Genomic DNA, 17,847 nt, shown 5'->3' on the forward strand with positions numbered 1-17,847 from the left:
TGTAGTAAGCTGTGGAACTTCTAAGGCTAATGTACCATGGGCTAACTTAATGTATTATGCATCCACTCACCAGTGCCTGGTACTGATTTCCTGAACAATGGAGCAAACAAATGCTAATCCTGCATTAAATATGGTGCTCTTGCATAAATATCCTAACCGACATTGCTTTTAGCATATGCTATGATCTATTAGCATAGAGCGGGCAGAGGGATAACCAACAATTTAGCATGAGAAAGCTGAGCAGAATGTAGTGCAGCACTGTTTGACCACTGAATGACAAAATGAATCACTTAATTAACCTTGTGAAGGTTACACTCTGGTCATGGAGACACTTGCACAAACACACAGTCTGAATGTGACCTGCATTTCTGCTGCAGATAAGCACCGAGGCGCTTTCTTTTCTTTGTGTATTCTCTGGCTGGATTCAGAGGCAGCCACTCTGCTGTGGAGATGGTTTGAAGAGCAAATTCGTCCCGCTGGTGAGGGACATTAAATATTGACTTAAAGACAGAACCAAGGTCCAAATATTGAGAAATTATTCATCATTTGTAAGATATAATGTGTTTGATCATACGAGCTGTTGTTCTGCATCAGACCTCTGGCCTCTAGTGCTTTCCATCTGACCTTGATTAGAATCCCATTATACCCATGTTTAGATGAAATATGCATTGAAGTTAGCAGTTTGCTTCTCCAAAACACAATTCTGAGCAGCCAAAAACATCGATAACATACTCATCTGGCATTCTATCTGAACACGAGGCACATAAATAAAAAAAGTCTTTTTACAGCAGTGTTATGTTTTTGATTTCTAAATAGAATTTTTTTTTCTGCGGTTGATCATAGACTTCACTTTTTCCGATGAAGAGTTTATGTGATTGGTGCTGTTTGTCTGTTTGTTGACAGGATTACTTAAAGGTACAGTCGTTTGTTTTGTGATGTTATTTAAGAGAATAAAAGAATAATGTATTCATAAACAGACATGGATTAGCGTGCAATGACATCTTCCTACAAATTGATGCTTTCTATAAACTTAGAATGAATCCATTAATCCATAAAAAATCTCCATAATTGGGCCCCGGTTTGTGAAAGCTGCCACGTTGCCATATTGCGCCGCCACCTTGAATACAGTGGCTGAGATGCATATCGACATCTCGCCTAATCGTGTTTTACATATGTGGCTAGAGACCAGCCACATACATAGTACACCAAAGCTAGACCAGACGTTCAGAGATAAGGGAACTCATAGGTGTTAGTGTGCTGTGGAGGGACATTAAAATTCATGCCTGCATCTTCAGACTTAAAATATAGGTATGATCACTCATATCTTATTTTCAGAAAAGGGGTCGCCATTACCAATGAGGTGAAAACACGAAGGAAAGAGACAACGCTACTGACATGGTATTAAAACGTCATCCTCTTCCAGCTCACCTCAAGCCTCTCCTGACTTCAGGGCTCTAACACACCAAAATGAGCATAAACATTATTTATACATACTTATTTCCAATGTTGTTACTTATTGACAACTGATTAGACATGACTCTCCCCTCAGTTGTTGCTATTTAGCTGGCTGAACAACAGCAACGCCTGGTTATAAGCTAACATTATGCCAGCTGATGTTAGTCCTAAGTGTCCTAAAAATGACACTTTCCCTCTGATAAACAGGTTGATTACAGTCTCACATTATATGAGTTTATTTGCTTAGTGTCACAGTCTGACAATAATGATTCCATGGCAAAGAAAGCTTCACTAACATTACGTAACACAGGCTAGCAGTAGCTAAAATAAGCAAAAACAGCAGTGCTTATGGGCAAAAGTTCAAGATATCCTCAACAACTCACCTAGGTATTGTTGTCATGAGTCAGTAGTGAGCAGACTCATAGCCTAAACTCATTACAAACAAATGGCAGCCAGAGTTGTTTGTAGCAGTCACCAGTATATAGGATTGAACGCTTGAATTGTGAGGATAAGAAAACAGAACAGCTGAATGCAATCTGCAATCTAGTGAAAATTTTGATGTGAATATTTTTAGAGTCTGTCAGCAACCAGGACTTTTAGAACGATTATTCACTCACTTACTTCTTTATTACTGTTGGTTGCGTAGTGGTGCTCACTGTTGCCTCATAGCAAGAAGGTCTATGGTCCGTATCCACCAGCTGGCTGGGGCCTTTCTGTCTGGAGTTTGCATGTCTATGTGGGTTCTTTTTGAGTACTCTGGCTTACTCCCAAAGTCCAAAGAAATGCCTGTTAGTTTAAATGGTGATTGTAAATTAGTTGTAGTTGTGAATACAAGTGTGATTGGTCTGTCCCTGTGGACAGTGTCAGGTGGGAGTCGCTGGTCCTAAACTGAATAAGTAGTTCAGAGAATATTACAAGATAAAATAGGAAACAGAATGAGACATTTTGCATCCTGTCTTTGCAAATTACATTCAGAAGAAGAAAAACTGGGAACCATGGCCCTGATGCTCTCAAGAAAACATCACAAGCTAATTCAGCTCTCAAGACTCAATTTGTGCATGCTGTGAGGCACTTGTAGCCTTGGTGGAAATTCTTTTTCCGAATGCTGATATTTATTTAATCATATAATTAATATATAGAACATATTATATTTGTTTAACTAAAAACCTTGCATTGCCTCAAATACTTTGCACATTTACTATGTAACACTGCTGAAACCTGATGCCTAAAAAGCTGTTTCCAACGCACCGTAGCACACACCATAAGTGGATGAATCCTGAAAATATCTTCACTTTCGCTCTGAGTGTGGCGTCCTTTTTTGTTTCCCAGCTGGGTCTGAGAGGTACTGAAAATGCCTCCTGCTCGGGGCATCTGAAAACAAAGTGCAGAATGCTGCAGTCGGTAATGCATTTAGCACAGATGGATACACAAATAAAGAGCTGTTTATGCAAAACGGATGCACACCAATGTTTTGAAAGTGTCCAGTCACTCCATATTTCAGTATTTTGCTGAATCTCGCCGCCTCCCCCCTCTCCCCCCTCTCTCCCCCTCCCCAGTCAGTTCCTGTCAGACCTAATAGTGTGATGTCTCGTCTTGAACGGAGATGACCAATTTTAGACTCAGTCATGGGTGTTAGAATTGTACAACATGTTGAGGAGACACACAATACATTCAGGCAAAAAAAATTATTATTAGGAGAATAAAATTTTTATAAATATCGACCATTAGCCCCCAGTTAGACCACAAATTTGAAAACGTAATTACATGCCTAATTCAATGCGATTATTATGTATTGCAGCTGATTAACCAGCTCAGCAATATCAATCCGAGCAATTCACATAATACCAAGTTTCAATTCATATTGAACAATTAGAATCTGGAGCAAGTAGTCATAGTACATACACAGCCTCAGGATTAGTGTAATAAAATATGGTCAGATGAAAGCAGTTTTTATGGTCAGTAAGTACACACATTAATGTATTTATGGGCTGTTAGGCTTGTAGAATAAAATAACCAAAAAAGGGTAAAATCACTTGATTAAAAGGATAATTTATGGCGCAAACTGAATACTGAAAAGTCATTATTTTTTGTGTCGCCTCCTCCAGCTACGTAGCATTTTCCATGCCACAATCTGACAAAGGACATTATTATTAAAAATTATTTTCCTGGCATTTCACTGTTCTGGCTGCAGAAGGAAAGACAACATGGGAGAGAAGGAATAACATCACCCAAGGTCAGGAGCTCTATCCATACTCATGTGTTTTCCAGCAGGAGACACGATGAAAAAGACTCCCTCGGGGCTTCATTGTGTTATCCAATCGCTTCTGTGACCTTTTTAAAATGGATGGTGCAGTTTTTTTTTCTTTTAAATGAAATGGCTCATAAAGAACTTGATCAATTATGTAATCCAATACAGCCACCAGCTTTTTTTCAGTTATCTAAACACGTTTGGGGATAAAAAGTTGAGTCATTTCTTTGTCATTTTTTTTGCCTTTATTTCAGAGGTGCTATTTTTAGACTCAGGTTTTGGCGACAGTGAGATTTTTCCCACTTTGGTAACACTAAGGCCACAGTCAGTATTATCTTTTAAGGCGCAGACTTCAGATTGTCGCTGAGTCAACACAGATTGGCGATGTCTCGAGTCGCACGGCATTATTCACGGCTTATATTCACCATCTGGCGCTAATGCAAAGTTCTCAGCTATTTTAGCAGCAGCTTCAAAAGTAAAAAATGTATTTTTCATTCACTTATCCTCGGGCACAATCCTCAACGCAACTCGAAAACAATGTCGGACAGAAAAAAAAATCATGAAGATAAGACAACAGATAATTGCTGCATTTGTCTTTGTTAAATCTGATTATTTTTTATTCATAGCCCAGTGTCTGCTTCTAAATATATTAAAATAATGAGCTAAACAAGTAAATATGTGGCGAAACAAAAAAAGCTTTGATTCTACAAGGATGTGGAGCTGGTTGGGAAGCACTAGGACAAATGGCAGTTTCTGATTAATTGCCGTTCTTGCGCTCTTGGTAAATTTAAAGTCTCCCCCTTCTCTGATCGTTTAAACGATCAAGTTAAAGGCTGTAAAATGTTAAATGTCACAGGAAGACATTTCATGGAAACTGAAGATGTTTTTACATTGCCTTACAGGCTGTTTGAAAGTCTTTCATAATACCTGCAGTGATTAAAAAAATGCCCTTCATCTAACTTTGAGATGATTCAAGTCTTGTTCATTTATTACAAGTCCAGGCACATGCTTCTTTTTTCTTGGGCAAAGAAATAAAATTCTCACAGATTTCTTTGTAAAACGCTTTAAATGAAAGAGGTGGCTGAAAAAGCATGATGTAAGAGTTTGCTTTCTTACAGGATTTTAACCCTGGCATTCCACATCGATACTTGGACCTTGTAAGAGAGCACCATCATTCCTGTCCTGAATGGGAACACTGGTTTGCCCTACATATGTGGGTATTTGCATAGTTACTTTGCATAGATGCAAGTGAATCCTTTTCAGATGCTGAACCGAGTCTGCGAAGTGCAGTCAGAGCGAATTTGTCTCTTGCCCGGGGCAGCTGAAAACAAACCAAATTTGAGCATGCTGCTTTCTGCAGAGCAAATTAGTACAGACGAAAACACAAACCAGAAGCCCCACATGTAAACTTGAATCACAAGAGCACTTTTGCAGCACTTGGTTTCCCCTTTTACTCTCTTCTTTCTCTGTTTTAGCTTTCTCCTCCCCTCCTGGTTGCTTTCTGTCGGCGATGAGAGTACGACGGCTTGTCCTGATCTCACACGACCAATTTCAGATTTAGTTGTGTGAGACAAAGTTACACAAGCATCTGAGTGGACATGCAGCAAGTCCCGGTCACATATATACTACACACGCCTGAGTCGAACACAATGTGCACTCTTGTTCCCGGTCACGTACTAGAAACACATTCTTTCTGTTTCTGCCTCTCACTACTAGAGCGTAATTACTCTCTTTCTCTCTCTCTCACACTCTCTCTCTCACACACACACACACACACACACACACACACACACACACACACACACACTCTGCAGCAGCAAAGCAAAGCTGCTTCACACGACCAGTGGTCTCTGACTCCCCGATCTCTCATTTACCTGTTCCATCACTTTTCCTCGCTTCTCTCTTTTCCTCTCCTTCGCACTCCCCCCCCCTCCTCCTCTCATCCTCGACTCTGTTGCCACGGTAGCAAAACCTGACAATGAGAGAGCGAGAAACGGAGAGAGAGAGACATATAGAGACTGAATGCCATCTGAGTCATTTTATCCTCAACCTGTGTGCAGATGTGTATGTGTGCTTGCTTGTGTGCGTGAAGGTGAATGTGTTGGATGTGTTTTTGTAAATCTTATGTGTTGTGTGTGTTTGTGCATGAGTTAGCGAGAGAGTGAGCGCGGTGCGTGGGTGTCTAAGTGGGAGAGCTGCGTGGAGTCGGTTCAGCGGTTCATCGCAGAGCTGTGGCAGTGCGATGGGCAAACGCACCACCTTTGTCTGTCTCACCGCACGTAGCCGGGCCATTTCCGATTTCTATTTCATGTTCGCCGCACGTTGTAATTTTAAAGTAATATCCTCTCAGTCAGACACAGAAAATTTATAACTCTGATATGCTTTTGTGGTGCAACACACTTTCACTGGCTGTACATAATGTTACTTTGCATCAACATCTCCGTGTTAATACGACGTCCTCGCGACACCGCATCGGCTCAAGTGATGCTAAATCAGCTTTATTTGTATAAAACTGTCATGACATACAAATATCTCAATGGGTTTACATGCTGACAGTGGTGCTCGCACATTCTCTAAGAAAAAAATACTACTGACACACACACGCGCATATAGAGGGAAAAAAATCCTTTAGCACATGAACAAAAAGAACAATGAAAAGAATCCTCAGGAGAAGCAATCCAAAAAAGACATCCCTCCTCCGTGGATGGCCGGCTGTGCAGTAAGGAGCAGCAGTTGTGGAAAAGGCAACTACTATAAAAATAGCACAAAATTATAACAGTTAATACAAATTAAACGCTCAAGACATTTCTACCTCAACGATGGGGACACACTTACATAAATTCCTATAACTAAACACATAAGATCCGTTTATGATGAAAGCGAAAAGATTTTATATCCACTCTGACGTCCACCTAATAGCCTCCACTGATTTAAACTGACAGCGCTCTATTCTTACTCAGACATTGTTCTCTTCGCAGTGCCCTGTGCAATAATATCACTCTTATACATTCCAAGGCTTTGCTCTGAATGCAAATTTTAGCTCTCCAAACAGGCCAGGGGGCGAGTGAGTTCAAGGAGAGCTCCCTAATTGTGATTAAAGTGCTGTGCTTACATAAGCCACAGTTGCAACAAGTGGGAACTGCACCGACAGCTGGATACAGTGAGCGGCACATCTTTTTCGAGCAGTTTGTGGTGAAAGCAGTGAACTGGATGTCACACACACAAACTCACGCATGCACACATGCCTCGGCTCTGATTCTGAACAGCAGGTGGTGCATATGCATGCAGGAGGGCTGAAATGTAAACTTGCTGCTGGCGCGTGCAAACAAAGAACACGAAGACGCGCATCGGAACTCGGACATAGAAAAAACAAATCAAATGACGCACTTACACGTGAGCAAGCAAACACACACACACAGTTTTGTTTGAGAGTTTGGGCATGTGCATGCAGCTTTCGGGTGCCTGTGTGTACGTTTGTGCGTGACATACTCGGATGTGACAGTGTCACAGGAGCACGGTGGTTCCCCAAGCGGGCGGTGTCACCGACTGAGGGCCTCTTTGTCAAGGAGAACACTGGGAAGAATTTATCCATGTTCAATGAACAGAGAGGAAGAGAGAGGGGGGAGATGGGGGAGGGGGAAGGGGGAGGCTGTAACAGAGAAAGTGCACTGTCGAGATTGAAGAGACCGCTGAGAGCTAAGATGGGGAACGAGAAGAGAGAGGTCAGTAAAGAGACAGGGGTATAGAGTGTTCCTGAAGATGAGACAAAACAGATCGAGGCTGAGGGAGAGGAGATACAGGGATGGGGGAGAAAGCAGAGAGAGAGGGGAGAGGAGAAGGTGAAAATGAGAGATCAAAGTGTCTGCAGCACTGCTGAAAGAGGACAAGGTGGAGACATATACCAAATATATGGAAGTATCTGAGAGACTTGGGATGGCCACAACAGTGGAAACACCTGATGCAGTCAAAAAAGCCATGCAGTAAATCCTGCCAGCGGAATAGTGATGATGATGATGAGGACTTGTTTTCCTTTCTTTTTGCCAATCTGCTTGATTATTTGTTGCCTTCACATTTAACAGGAGCTGGGGTAACATCTTCACCTTTTCGTTTTTTCTGATCGACAGCCCAAAATCCATTTACAGTCGAAGGAAATTGTAAAAAATCAGCATTCGATTTGCTGGATCCAGCAGTGGTTTGGCATTTATTCTCAGAAGGGATTATCAAGATTGATTAAAGATCTGTAGAAAATAAAGTTGCCTTTCTCAGAGACTGTCAGCACAGAATTGCCTGTCACAAATTTGGAGAGTCGTGTGTTAACGGTGCAGGATGAACCGTGCCCTTTCAATTGCAGCATCATGAATGGCTTTCTTACAGGAAGCTGCAGGAGTTCACAGATTTCATCAATGCAATGCCGAAATAAGTGTTTGCTTTTTAAAACCTGTAACCCCGGTCGATCCTTCGCCTCAGACTGTGGGGTTTCAGTTGCCTCACACAAAAAGGATTTTAAAGATGTTAGCAGAAGTAGATGTTTTGCAGAAGCTCTAATGATAGGGTTGGTTTAACACATTCTTTTCAGATTGCAGTTTGCGATGTTGATCTCGAATGAGAGAAACTCTCAGCATAAAACAAATATTTAGCACCGTCACTTTTATTTCTGCACTATTTCAAATTTGAATGATTTACTGTAGCTGTTCATGTTATTGTGCCCACTGCCTTTGTAAGGTTTACTTTGCATTTAGAGTAGTTTTAAAATATAAGTGGAAGGCTCACTCTTTGTTATTCTGTGTGGACAAGCTAATATAACCTTTTACCCACCATTCTCCAGTCAAGTAAACATTTTCAAAAATCAAACTTCAGATAGACGGCTCACTGGTAGGCAGCGTCACATGAATAAATCATGGTTTCTCAAAATGTTCAACTTCACCTTGAAATCTTCAGCCTAACTTTGAAAGGAATGGCAACGATGATGTTAAAAATCTTTAGAAAGAAGAGCGAATTTCTGAAAAATCAAAAGGGAAAAGAGGAACAGAGAGAGAAGGACAAAGCTAAGATAGAAGAGAAAGTCAGAAATAGGAGATTAGAGAGGTGCATCCAAGGTAAAGTGAAGGGGTCCAAAGCCAAAATGCTGAGTCAATGCGACCAAGAACATGTGCTTCTGCTTTGATATTAGATGCGACACCAAGAGCTGAAGACATAATTCTGCCAAGAGGGCCAAAGTGAAGGGTCCCTAATACTTTTCCACCCCCACTGCACACAAACACACACATTAACTAGACCGACCACTCGGCTCGTCCTTGCTGTCTGGGGGTTAACGAATGCTCTGACATGGTCTGACCGCGTTCATTCAGGCACGCTAGCCCAGCTGTCTGCAACAGGCCGGCTCTAGTCAACAGTGTGTGTTAATTGTGAGAAAAATGAGCAAAATAGCACTTGTGTCCCATAATGGCTGGCGGTACAGTCTCCTTAAATCCACAGCCACTGAAGCCGTTCCACTTGCAAATTCAATTATAGGAATGATTCATCCTTCCATTATGATAACTGTCAGATTTTCTTGTGTCATACAAAGAGGCAGAAGGGGAAAAACAAATGATTCGCCAGCCCACCCCCCTGCTGAAGCCCTTCTCCTTCTCCTCTCCCCCCCCTCAAGCTGTATTTCTCCATCTGATTTCTTTTTCTCTTTCTTTGCATTCCTCTATTTTCCCTCCAACTCCTCCCCTGCTATCGCTCATCCCGCTTTCTCTGCCTTAGTCTCTGTTCATCCTCTCTTCATCTGCCTGGGGGTGCGAGGCGAGATAGCATTCCCTCGTTTTCTGATTCTCTCCATACACCCCCCACCCGTCCCTCCCCTCTCTCCTACTCTGCCATACAACCCACCCACCCCTTCTCCCTCGTGCTCTCTCTAGATAATTAAGATCTCTGATTTTACGGTTTTCTCTTTCATAATAGGCTCTGCAGACACTATAAGCGAGCCGCCAAGTCTGCAGCACTTACACACACACATGCAAACAAAACGAAGCACACACAAATATGCATATGTTTTCAGACAGACACACACACAGTAAGATGAATGCATGCACCAAACAACTAAATCTCCAACTGGAATGAATGTGCTCCACTCAAACTCTCCATTTTCCCTCTCTCTCTCTTTTATACTCTGTCCTGCACACATGCACAAACACACACATACACACAGAAAGTCAGGATATTTATATATTTTAGCTTTTGTGTATTTGTCAGCAGTGCCAGCATGTGGGGTGACTTACAGCAGGGTGCAGAATGAAAGCGAGCTAGGGGAGCTTGAAGCAGTGTTTTCTCTACAGCTCAGACTAGTCTGGCTCTGCTCGGCCCTCTTGCTGCTTCAGCTCCCTGCAGACTGACACCCGACTACTACAGGGACTCATCCATGTACTACTGTAGCAGTGGAGCTGGTACGGCCGCCAGAAACACAGCCCTCGCAAATTAAACACGGCAATAGTCTCTCAACATTTGCTCTCTATTTCTTTCTGCCTGTGTGTTTCACCAAATTCCCCTCATCCTATTCTGCTGCGTTGCAGCCGCTTATTTTCTTTCGTTCACCTGCAGTGATGGAAGAGGTGCTCAGACCCAGAATTTCATGCCACAGTTATTGCGGCAAAAACCATCATAGGTAAAATGTATTGTTGCAATGATAATCAGTGTTTCCTAGAAAACCATGAGTCCTAAAATATAGGTTTACACTGTTTTCTCTGGATTCCTCTCACCCGGCAGTGAACTGTATGTTGCACCTAACATTACTAACATAAAATGCACTTTAAACAATCGAAACAAAAAGAGGGATTTATGTGTTTGAATTAGGTGTTTGTAAGTTTAAATGTATTGAATTGTTTGTATAAATGTTACTTCTGCACACCTATAAAATAGCCCTGTATTAGTATAAGTTACAGCCACAGTAACTAGAACTAGTGACCCTAGTTTTGATCACTGTTTTTCTGCATGACCAAGAAAAGTCTCCTCTGGATTATTAAACATAAAGCTGTTCAAACTTGTTGGCAATGTGACAGGGTTTCACTGCTGATTATTGACTATTGTAATATCACTCACTATATTGTCATAATCTCAGTAAAAAATCAAAATTCTTATATGGAAAAGAATTGCAAGAAAATCTTTGGCATTTTTGACATGTAATATACAATCATGTAAGTTTTCACTGGACTCTATGCAGGTCTTTGAAACTCTAAGTACATCCTTCTGGAGCTCTTAGAATCACTTATAGCAGCAATAGCTTCAATACATTGTTTTCTTTATAACCATTTTTACATTAATTCAGGTCTGTGTGATTTGAGAGTATCTGTTTGTGCAAAGGTCTCTTAAGATCCTGCCACAGCATTTCAGTTGAGGAGAGGTTTGGACTTTGCATTTGCTCGTGTGTCTATTGTCCAGTTGTGTGAGCAAAGCTTTAAATTCGGCTGAGTTTTAGCTGTTACGGTCGCTCATATGACTTTAGAATATTTTGGCATTCAGAGGAGTTCATGTTTGAATCAATGACTGTAAGATACAGAGGTCCCGTGGCTGCAAAACAAGCCAAAATCATCAGCCCTACACAACTGTGCCTGCTAATTGGTATGAAGTGTTTTTGTTAAGATGCTGTGTTTTGTTTCTGCCGAAGGTGGTGGTGCTGTGGATTACGGTTAAACATCTTCAGCTTTGGTCTTGGCTGTCCAAAGGACATTGTTCCAGAAATTTTGTGGTTTGTTCAGATCCAACTTTGCTAATCTAAGCCGTGCTGCCATGTTCTTTTCAGAAAGAAGAAGCTTTCTCAGGTAACCCTTCCAAACAACCACACTTGTTCAGTCTTGGTCTTATTGTACTGTCAGCTTTAACAGTTAACATGCTCAATGAGGCCTGTAGAGTCTGAGCTGTAGCTCTTGGGCTTTTTTGCTGTTTTCTGAAGATTGCACATTATGACCTTGGAGTGAATTTTCTGTGATGTCCACTCTCTTTAAGATTGTGGCACTGTGTTAACACTCACCTGAATGCTCCAGACTAGCAAACTGCCAAAACATCTGCTTTGATCGGTGGCAAAGGGCTGCTGCTTACTATCCTAATTCCTGTAGACTCAATAAGAGTGCACTTAGTTTGCCACAGAACTGCAGCTATGAAAATTTTTATTTTTCACGATCTTCTTCTTCCCCACAGCAGGCTGCCTTCATCTCACCCTATCACTAGCAGGCTCTTCTGTCACATCAACCCTCTGAATGTCCTTCTTCATTACATCCATGAATCTTCTTGGTGGTTTAGCATTACCATCCAGTAAATCTTTTGCTGTTATCTTTCTGTCTTTTTTGCATAACTGTAATTCTAAAAATAAACATTTTGCTGTATAAAAAACTAGCAAAAAGAGGCTGCATTAGTGGTATAGGAGACATATGACTCTCTGTTGTTTTTTTCCATTTTTTTTTGTCTTTGGGAAATAGTAACCATATGCAAAAATGACCTTTTATGTATGATAGAATATATTTTATTATATGCACCACATTATAGACTAGTTTTTGACATATAATGTGAGTAGAATTTTAATGGTGCGGTTAGGTAAGATAATTAAAAATACCCACTTTAATGTTGGGAGCTTATTCTACAGCAATGAGTCGTATTTGTTTAACAGTGTGTTATACATTTTGTTTGGTAATTATATTCCTTAAAAACAAACTATCTGATGTCAAACACATGTAGTGAAAGGAAAAGCACACATTTCCCTTTAAATAAAGTGCAAGTATGAAGTAACTTAGATTAAAAAATACTAGAGAAAATTGGAAGTACTTCAGATTGATACCTGAGTACAGTCCTGGAGGAAATATACTTTTTCACCGCTGCCTTTCTGTCTCTATACTCCTCTGCGTCTCCTCCTGCAGAGACACTTTCCAATCTCTTCTCTCTGTATTCAATTTTGCTCTTTTATTCCCTCATCGTCACAAGCCTATTCCCTCGGTTTGATTTTTTTCTCTTATTCTCCTTACTTCTATTGCAGATTTCCATCTTCTTCCTCACTCCCACTATTCCTCTCCTTGGAGTACAGAAACTATAATCTTCTCTGTCCAATGCTGTCAATAGCTCTCAATAACAATGAAATAGCACCAGTTCCTCCCCATCACTGATGAAGGCATAGCCTCAGTTCGGATCTTATTCGTCATCAGGGCAATCTGCTTCTTGGTAATAGCCAATCAAATGGCTCCTGTGAAATGCAGCGCTCCCATGATAGGTTCCCCATTGTTTTGATTGACTGCACCTGAGGGCCCGCCACTTCGGCTGGCCTCGATCAATACCCCATCACACACACGAGGAAAGCGCACCCTCATACATGCGCTGGAATAAACACACGGACACGCACACGTGCGCACACACACACACACACACACACACACACACACACACACACACACAAAATTTGGTGAAGAGTAAATTGAGAAGGAAACCACTGGTACGGCAAGCAAACAGAATACAATAGTAAAAGCTAGCAAAATGGAGTACTTGCAGCACGACGCACATCTGTGTTACAGCAGCGTGCCACGCTGAGCTCGTTGTGCGCTCAACTTTGAATTCGTGCACACAAACATGATGACACGGAGGAACTTTAAACTGTTGGTGAACTACTTACTAGTTTTCATCTTTGCCGTGACACACTGTGTTGAACAGGAATGATTTATGGAAAACAATGAGATGGAAAATTGCTCCCATATTGTGCCTCTTATTCTATGTTGTGTCACACATACAGATGGCCTCGCATAAGCTCTGCCTCTGTTCACTTTGAACTGCAGCAACCATAATGAGAGCGGCACAGCCATCTGCACGGTATGGTGTATGTTATTAGTATTACAAACATGTTGACGCGCACATTCGCCCACCCTTCGATTGCGAGACATGTAAAGTCAGGCAGGAAGAATGGGAGGTCAGTTATTGCATAAAGAGCAAAGAAAAAGCAGAAGAAAGGGGAAGTGTGGCTGGTTTAGAAGACTGTGAAGATGGATTCAAAGCAGAGGGTTGCAGATTTTTTTGATGTGCTTTAAACATCAAAGTCAAACGAGTGTTGGAAAGGTGAGTGAGGTAAAAAAAACAAAGATAACACGGACATCTCAAAGTGAATATGGCTATAAAAAAAAGGACAGAGGGTGGAGGCGTGTTTATTCAACAAAGACAATCCTCGTGATCCGTGTCTTTGATGCACACACGGTGTATGCGCCAATAATGCCAGCTCACCCCCGCATGCATTCGTCAGGGTCTCAGGTCAGCCTCCTATGAATCCATCAGCCCCCGTTCTCAGCTGCAAGGGTCAATTCAAGGTCCTGAACCTGAGTGTCCCAGCTGTCTGTCAAGACCTCAGACCAGTGAACGAGATGCTTGAAACAATCCCAAGTCAACACCCTCTACCACCATTACCTCCTCACCAGCACCCCCCTCCCCCTCCCCCTAGCCTGTCTGTCACGCAGCACTCCTTCCCCTCTCCTCTGTCTTCATCCCTCCCTTCATCTCTCCATTCTTTCACACCGCCTTGTCATGTTGTCAGTCAGAGCAAGGATGTGTCACTCCTGGAGAGAGCTGCTTAGCACCACTGGAGCTCAGCTGAGCTCTGTTTCTTTCTTTGTGTTTGTGCGTCTGTTTGAAGGTTGTGATGGAGGTTAGGTTACAAAAAAGCACGTAAATGTGTATCTTGTGTAGTGGGGGTGTAAAGGATATATGTACACTGTTCGAGGCAGTTGTCTTTGTCATGAACTCTGTGTTTCTAGTGTATTGACATATCTGTGTGTTTGCATTTGTTTGCGCTTGTGTATATATGTGTGTATGTACAATAAGGATGTGCATGACTGACTGCGTGACATCTTGCGTGTCAGCTGTGATGTTTTCTTTGAACTGCCTCTGGAGATCCCTTCAAGGATGCATCCTGTCACTTCTAAACGGCAGCCTTTCCACAGGAGACGTGAATAGAGCTGTGTGTACTGTATTTTATGATTAGACAGGCTGTATGCATAGGACTGGGCTGCCTTGTGAAGTGACAGTGAACGTCTTCATAGCTGATTTTGGAAGTGTATTGTATGTGCCGTCGAATTACAAGTGCTTCCACTCTGTAGGAATCTAACAGTGCAAATTGAAGATAAGCTAAATCATGACAATTTGAAGAGAGACCTCTTTAAAGCCAGGACAGTGATTTTGTGTGAAGTAACATGTTGTGCATTCCTCCGCTCCTGCAGGTGGCGGTACAGGCAGCCAGCAGACCATTCTCCATGAGGAGCAGTAGAAGATGCCGGCTCTGCCAGCACTGCTGCTGTCAATACACTTCCTCTCCTTCCTGCTAGTCACCATGCCGCCACGCTCCCTCAGTCAGGCCCCTCTGCTCTCCTCTGTCCGCATGGGTGAGTGGCCACCTGACCTGCCATATCCACATAAAGGGGTCAAAAAACGTCTCAGCAAAGACACACTTCCTCTTCGTTTTCGTTGTTGTTCTCTTTTTGTTCTTCAGACCTGCACTCACCACACAGAACAGTAAAAGAGAGTATGTGAAGTACTTAAAGCCAAACCTGCTCAGAATATGCTGCTAAATATTTCAATATTTGTAAAACTAGTTTCCTACTCTTATGAGTTGTAAGACAAATAGAAGTAGAAACAATTTAGTACAGTACAATTTTTGTCTCTACATGTGGAAATTACATAAATTGTATTGTTTTCTCAGTATTTGTGAGCTATTCAAGGGATGCTGTCAATCGCCACTATAAACTCTAAATACCACAACGTATCTGTGCCCAAAACTAATATCATGCCAAAAGGAAGCTTCTTGAAGACTGTTCCATCCATCCATCCGTGCATCCATCCATCCGTGCATCCATCCATCCATCTGTGCATCCATCCATCCATCTGTGCATCCATCCATCCATCCGTGCATCCATCCATCCATCCGTGCATCCATCCATCCGTGCATCCATCCATCCATCCGTGCATCCATCTGTGCATCCATGTGCCCATCCAGTTCAGTTCAGTTGACTTCTGTTCAGTTCAATTCATGAAGTGCCAAATCGCAACAGCAGTCACCTCAAGACACTTTTTTATATTGTAGTGTAAAGACCCCACAATAATACAGAAAAAACCCGTCAATCAAATAACCCCCTTTAAGCAAGCAATTGGCGACAGTGGAAAAGAAAACCTAACAGGAAGAGACATCCGCCAGAACCAGGCACATGCAGGGCAGCCATCTGTTTAGAGTTGAGGGAAGAGAGAAAGGACAAAAAACCCACATCATGGAAGGGAGCCAGTGATTAATAATACTAATGATTAAATGCAGAGTGGTGTGTAAACACATAGTGAAAGATCCATCCAATCATCCATCCATCCATCTTCTTAAGTACCTACCTCCATAATGCAAGAGGAGGTATACAGCCTAGAGGGGTTCCCAGTCTATCACTGGGGCTAAAGGTGTGCCAGCATACGATAAATGTGTAAGGTAATGTGACCATCCATGTACAGATGTGTGCAGAGGCCTTGCTCCAGATTCATAGTTAGTAAAGGTACACTTGGTTGCTTCCTTATTTCCCACAGCAGATGGATCCACATGGTCTTGAGACCAGGATTAGGAGTCCACTAGCCTGTGACCCTCTGAGGCTGGGTTTGTGTCTCCCTCCAGTCTCAAACTAGGCACCATTGAGCCAATTAGCTTTATTGTTAATAAAACAGCATCATATTCACTGTAAAAACACAAATAATGACAATATATATCCTCTCATGTAGCGCTCAGAAGCAAATCAAATAAGCACATTTCCCAAAATGTTTAATTTATGATGTTGTTTGGATCTGGCACACATACTAATCTGAACGAGGACGAGCACTTCATTCCTTTGGCAGTCGCTGGTTGTGATCCCTTTATCAGCCCCACTTGTCCACCCACTACACATTCCCACATCTACATGAGGATGGATAATATTGTTAACTCGTCTTCCAGCTTTACGCCTTGTTATGTTTTAGCTTTCTCCTCACCTCCTCACCACTCTCCCACTCTCCACTGCCCTCCATCTTCATCCATCCATCCATCCATCCTCTCCTCTGCTTCACCTATCTCTCCTTCCCTTTCTCCCTCTCTAGCTGCAATCCTGGATGACCAGTCTGTGTGTGGGCGTGGGGAGCGGCTGGCGCTGGCCCTGGCCAGGGAGAACATCAACAGCGTGATGGAGGGTCCAGCTCGAGCCCGCGTGGAGGTGGACATATATGAGCTGCAAAAAGACTCCCAGTACGACACTACAGACACCAGTGAGTGGTGTGAGAATGACAACTGTAGCAGAATCACATTCCAGCAAACACTATTGTGAGAGTGAATACTGGGGATACAAGAAGGTTTTACTGGTAGTCTTGAATATTAACAGTAATAGTGACAAAAAGAGAGAAGAACCAAGAGCAGCGATATTGCAGTACTTTAATTCTAAAACACTTCAGAAATGTGCTGTTATAAAGTTATAAATACATAAGATTGTATTTTCTAAAAAGCTGCCTCTTTAAAAACAAAAACCTCAAATGATACATAGGGTGATAAAACACCAGCACTTTCATGCGATTAGGAGCCAGTAAGGGATTTTGCTGATTAGTTTACATGTCATTGGAGACCAGTAATGGGCCACTAAGACTGTCTCATTAAAAACAGTGGACCTGTGCCCTCCAGTAACAGCTGGCGCTGTGTGCTGTGCAGACCATGATGAAAACAAATCATCAAATACTAATACAGATCAGCAGTACAGGCAAACAGAACGCAGCAGAGAGGCTGCTTCATGAAAATTGTATTGATATAGAGAGTGTGCAAAGACAGAAGGAAGTACTGCTGAATCCAACCACTGAAGAGATAGAATCCCTGCTCCTATTCTAATCGGTCAGCGACCCTGCCACAAGCTACTGGCAAAATGTCTGTGTGTGCTTGAGAAGGGTTGTGTACATATGTGCATGCCTGAGTTGCAGGGGTGTGTGTATGTGTGTGTCCTTGACCAATGGGCAGGAGACTCTGACAGGCTTGTTTGCTCAAAGCAGTTTTTTGGTCTCTGGATCAGAGAGTTCGTCATCTTACAGCTACAACTGAGGCGCGCATGCACACACTCAACCCACACAGGCGTTTACACATGCATGCACACACAAACCCTCTCTGC

At 42.3% G+C, this 17,847-nt stretch overlaps 1 protein-coding gene across 6 annotated transcripts in view; it reads left to right on the forward strand.

Annotated features, from left to right (window-relative positions):
• The window catches only part of grik5 (glutamate receptor, ionotropic, kainate 5), a 98,052-nt gene that overhangs the window by 38,738 nt on the left and 41,467 nt on the right, over positions 1-17,847 (forward strand). For all 6 annotated transcript variants that reach the window (XM_019364680.2, XM_005455530.4, XM_025911165.1 and 3 more), the window contains 2 exons: positions 14,923-15,084; positions 16,802-16,966. In XM_019364680.2, the coding sequence (XP_019220225.1) occupies positions 14,973-15,084; positions 16,802-16,966 (277 nt within the window). In that variant the 5' untranslated portion in view covers positions 14,923-14,972. The remainder of the gene's footprint in view (positions 1-14,922; positions 15,085-16,801; positions 16,967-17,847) is intronic.

Source organism: Oreochromis niloticus, linkage group LG11 (assembly GCF_001858045.2).
Source record: "Oreochromis niloticus isolate F11D_XX linkage group LG11, O_niloticus_UMD_NMBU, whole genome shotgun sequence".
Taxonomy (NCBI): domain Eukaryota; kingdom Metazoa; phylum Chordata; class Actinopteri; order Cichliformes; family Cichlidae; genus Oreochromis; species Oreochromis niloticus.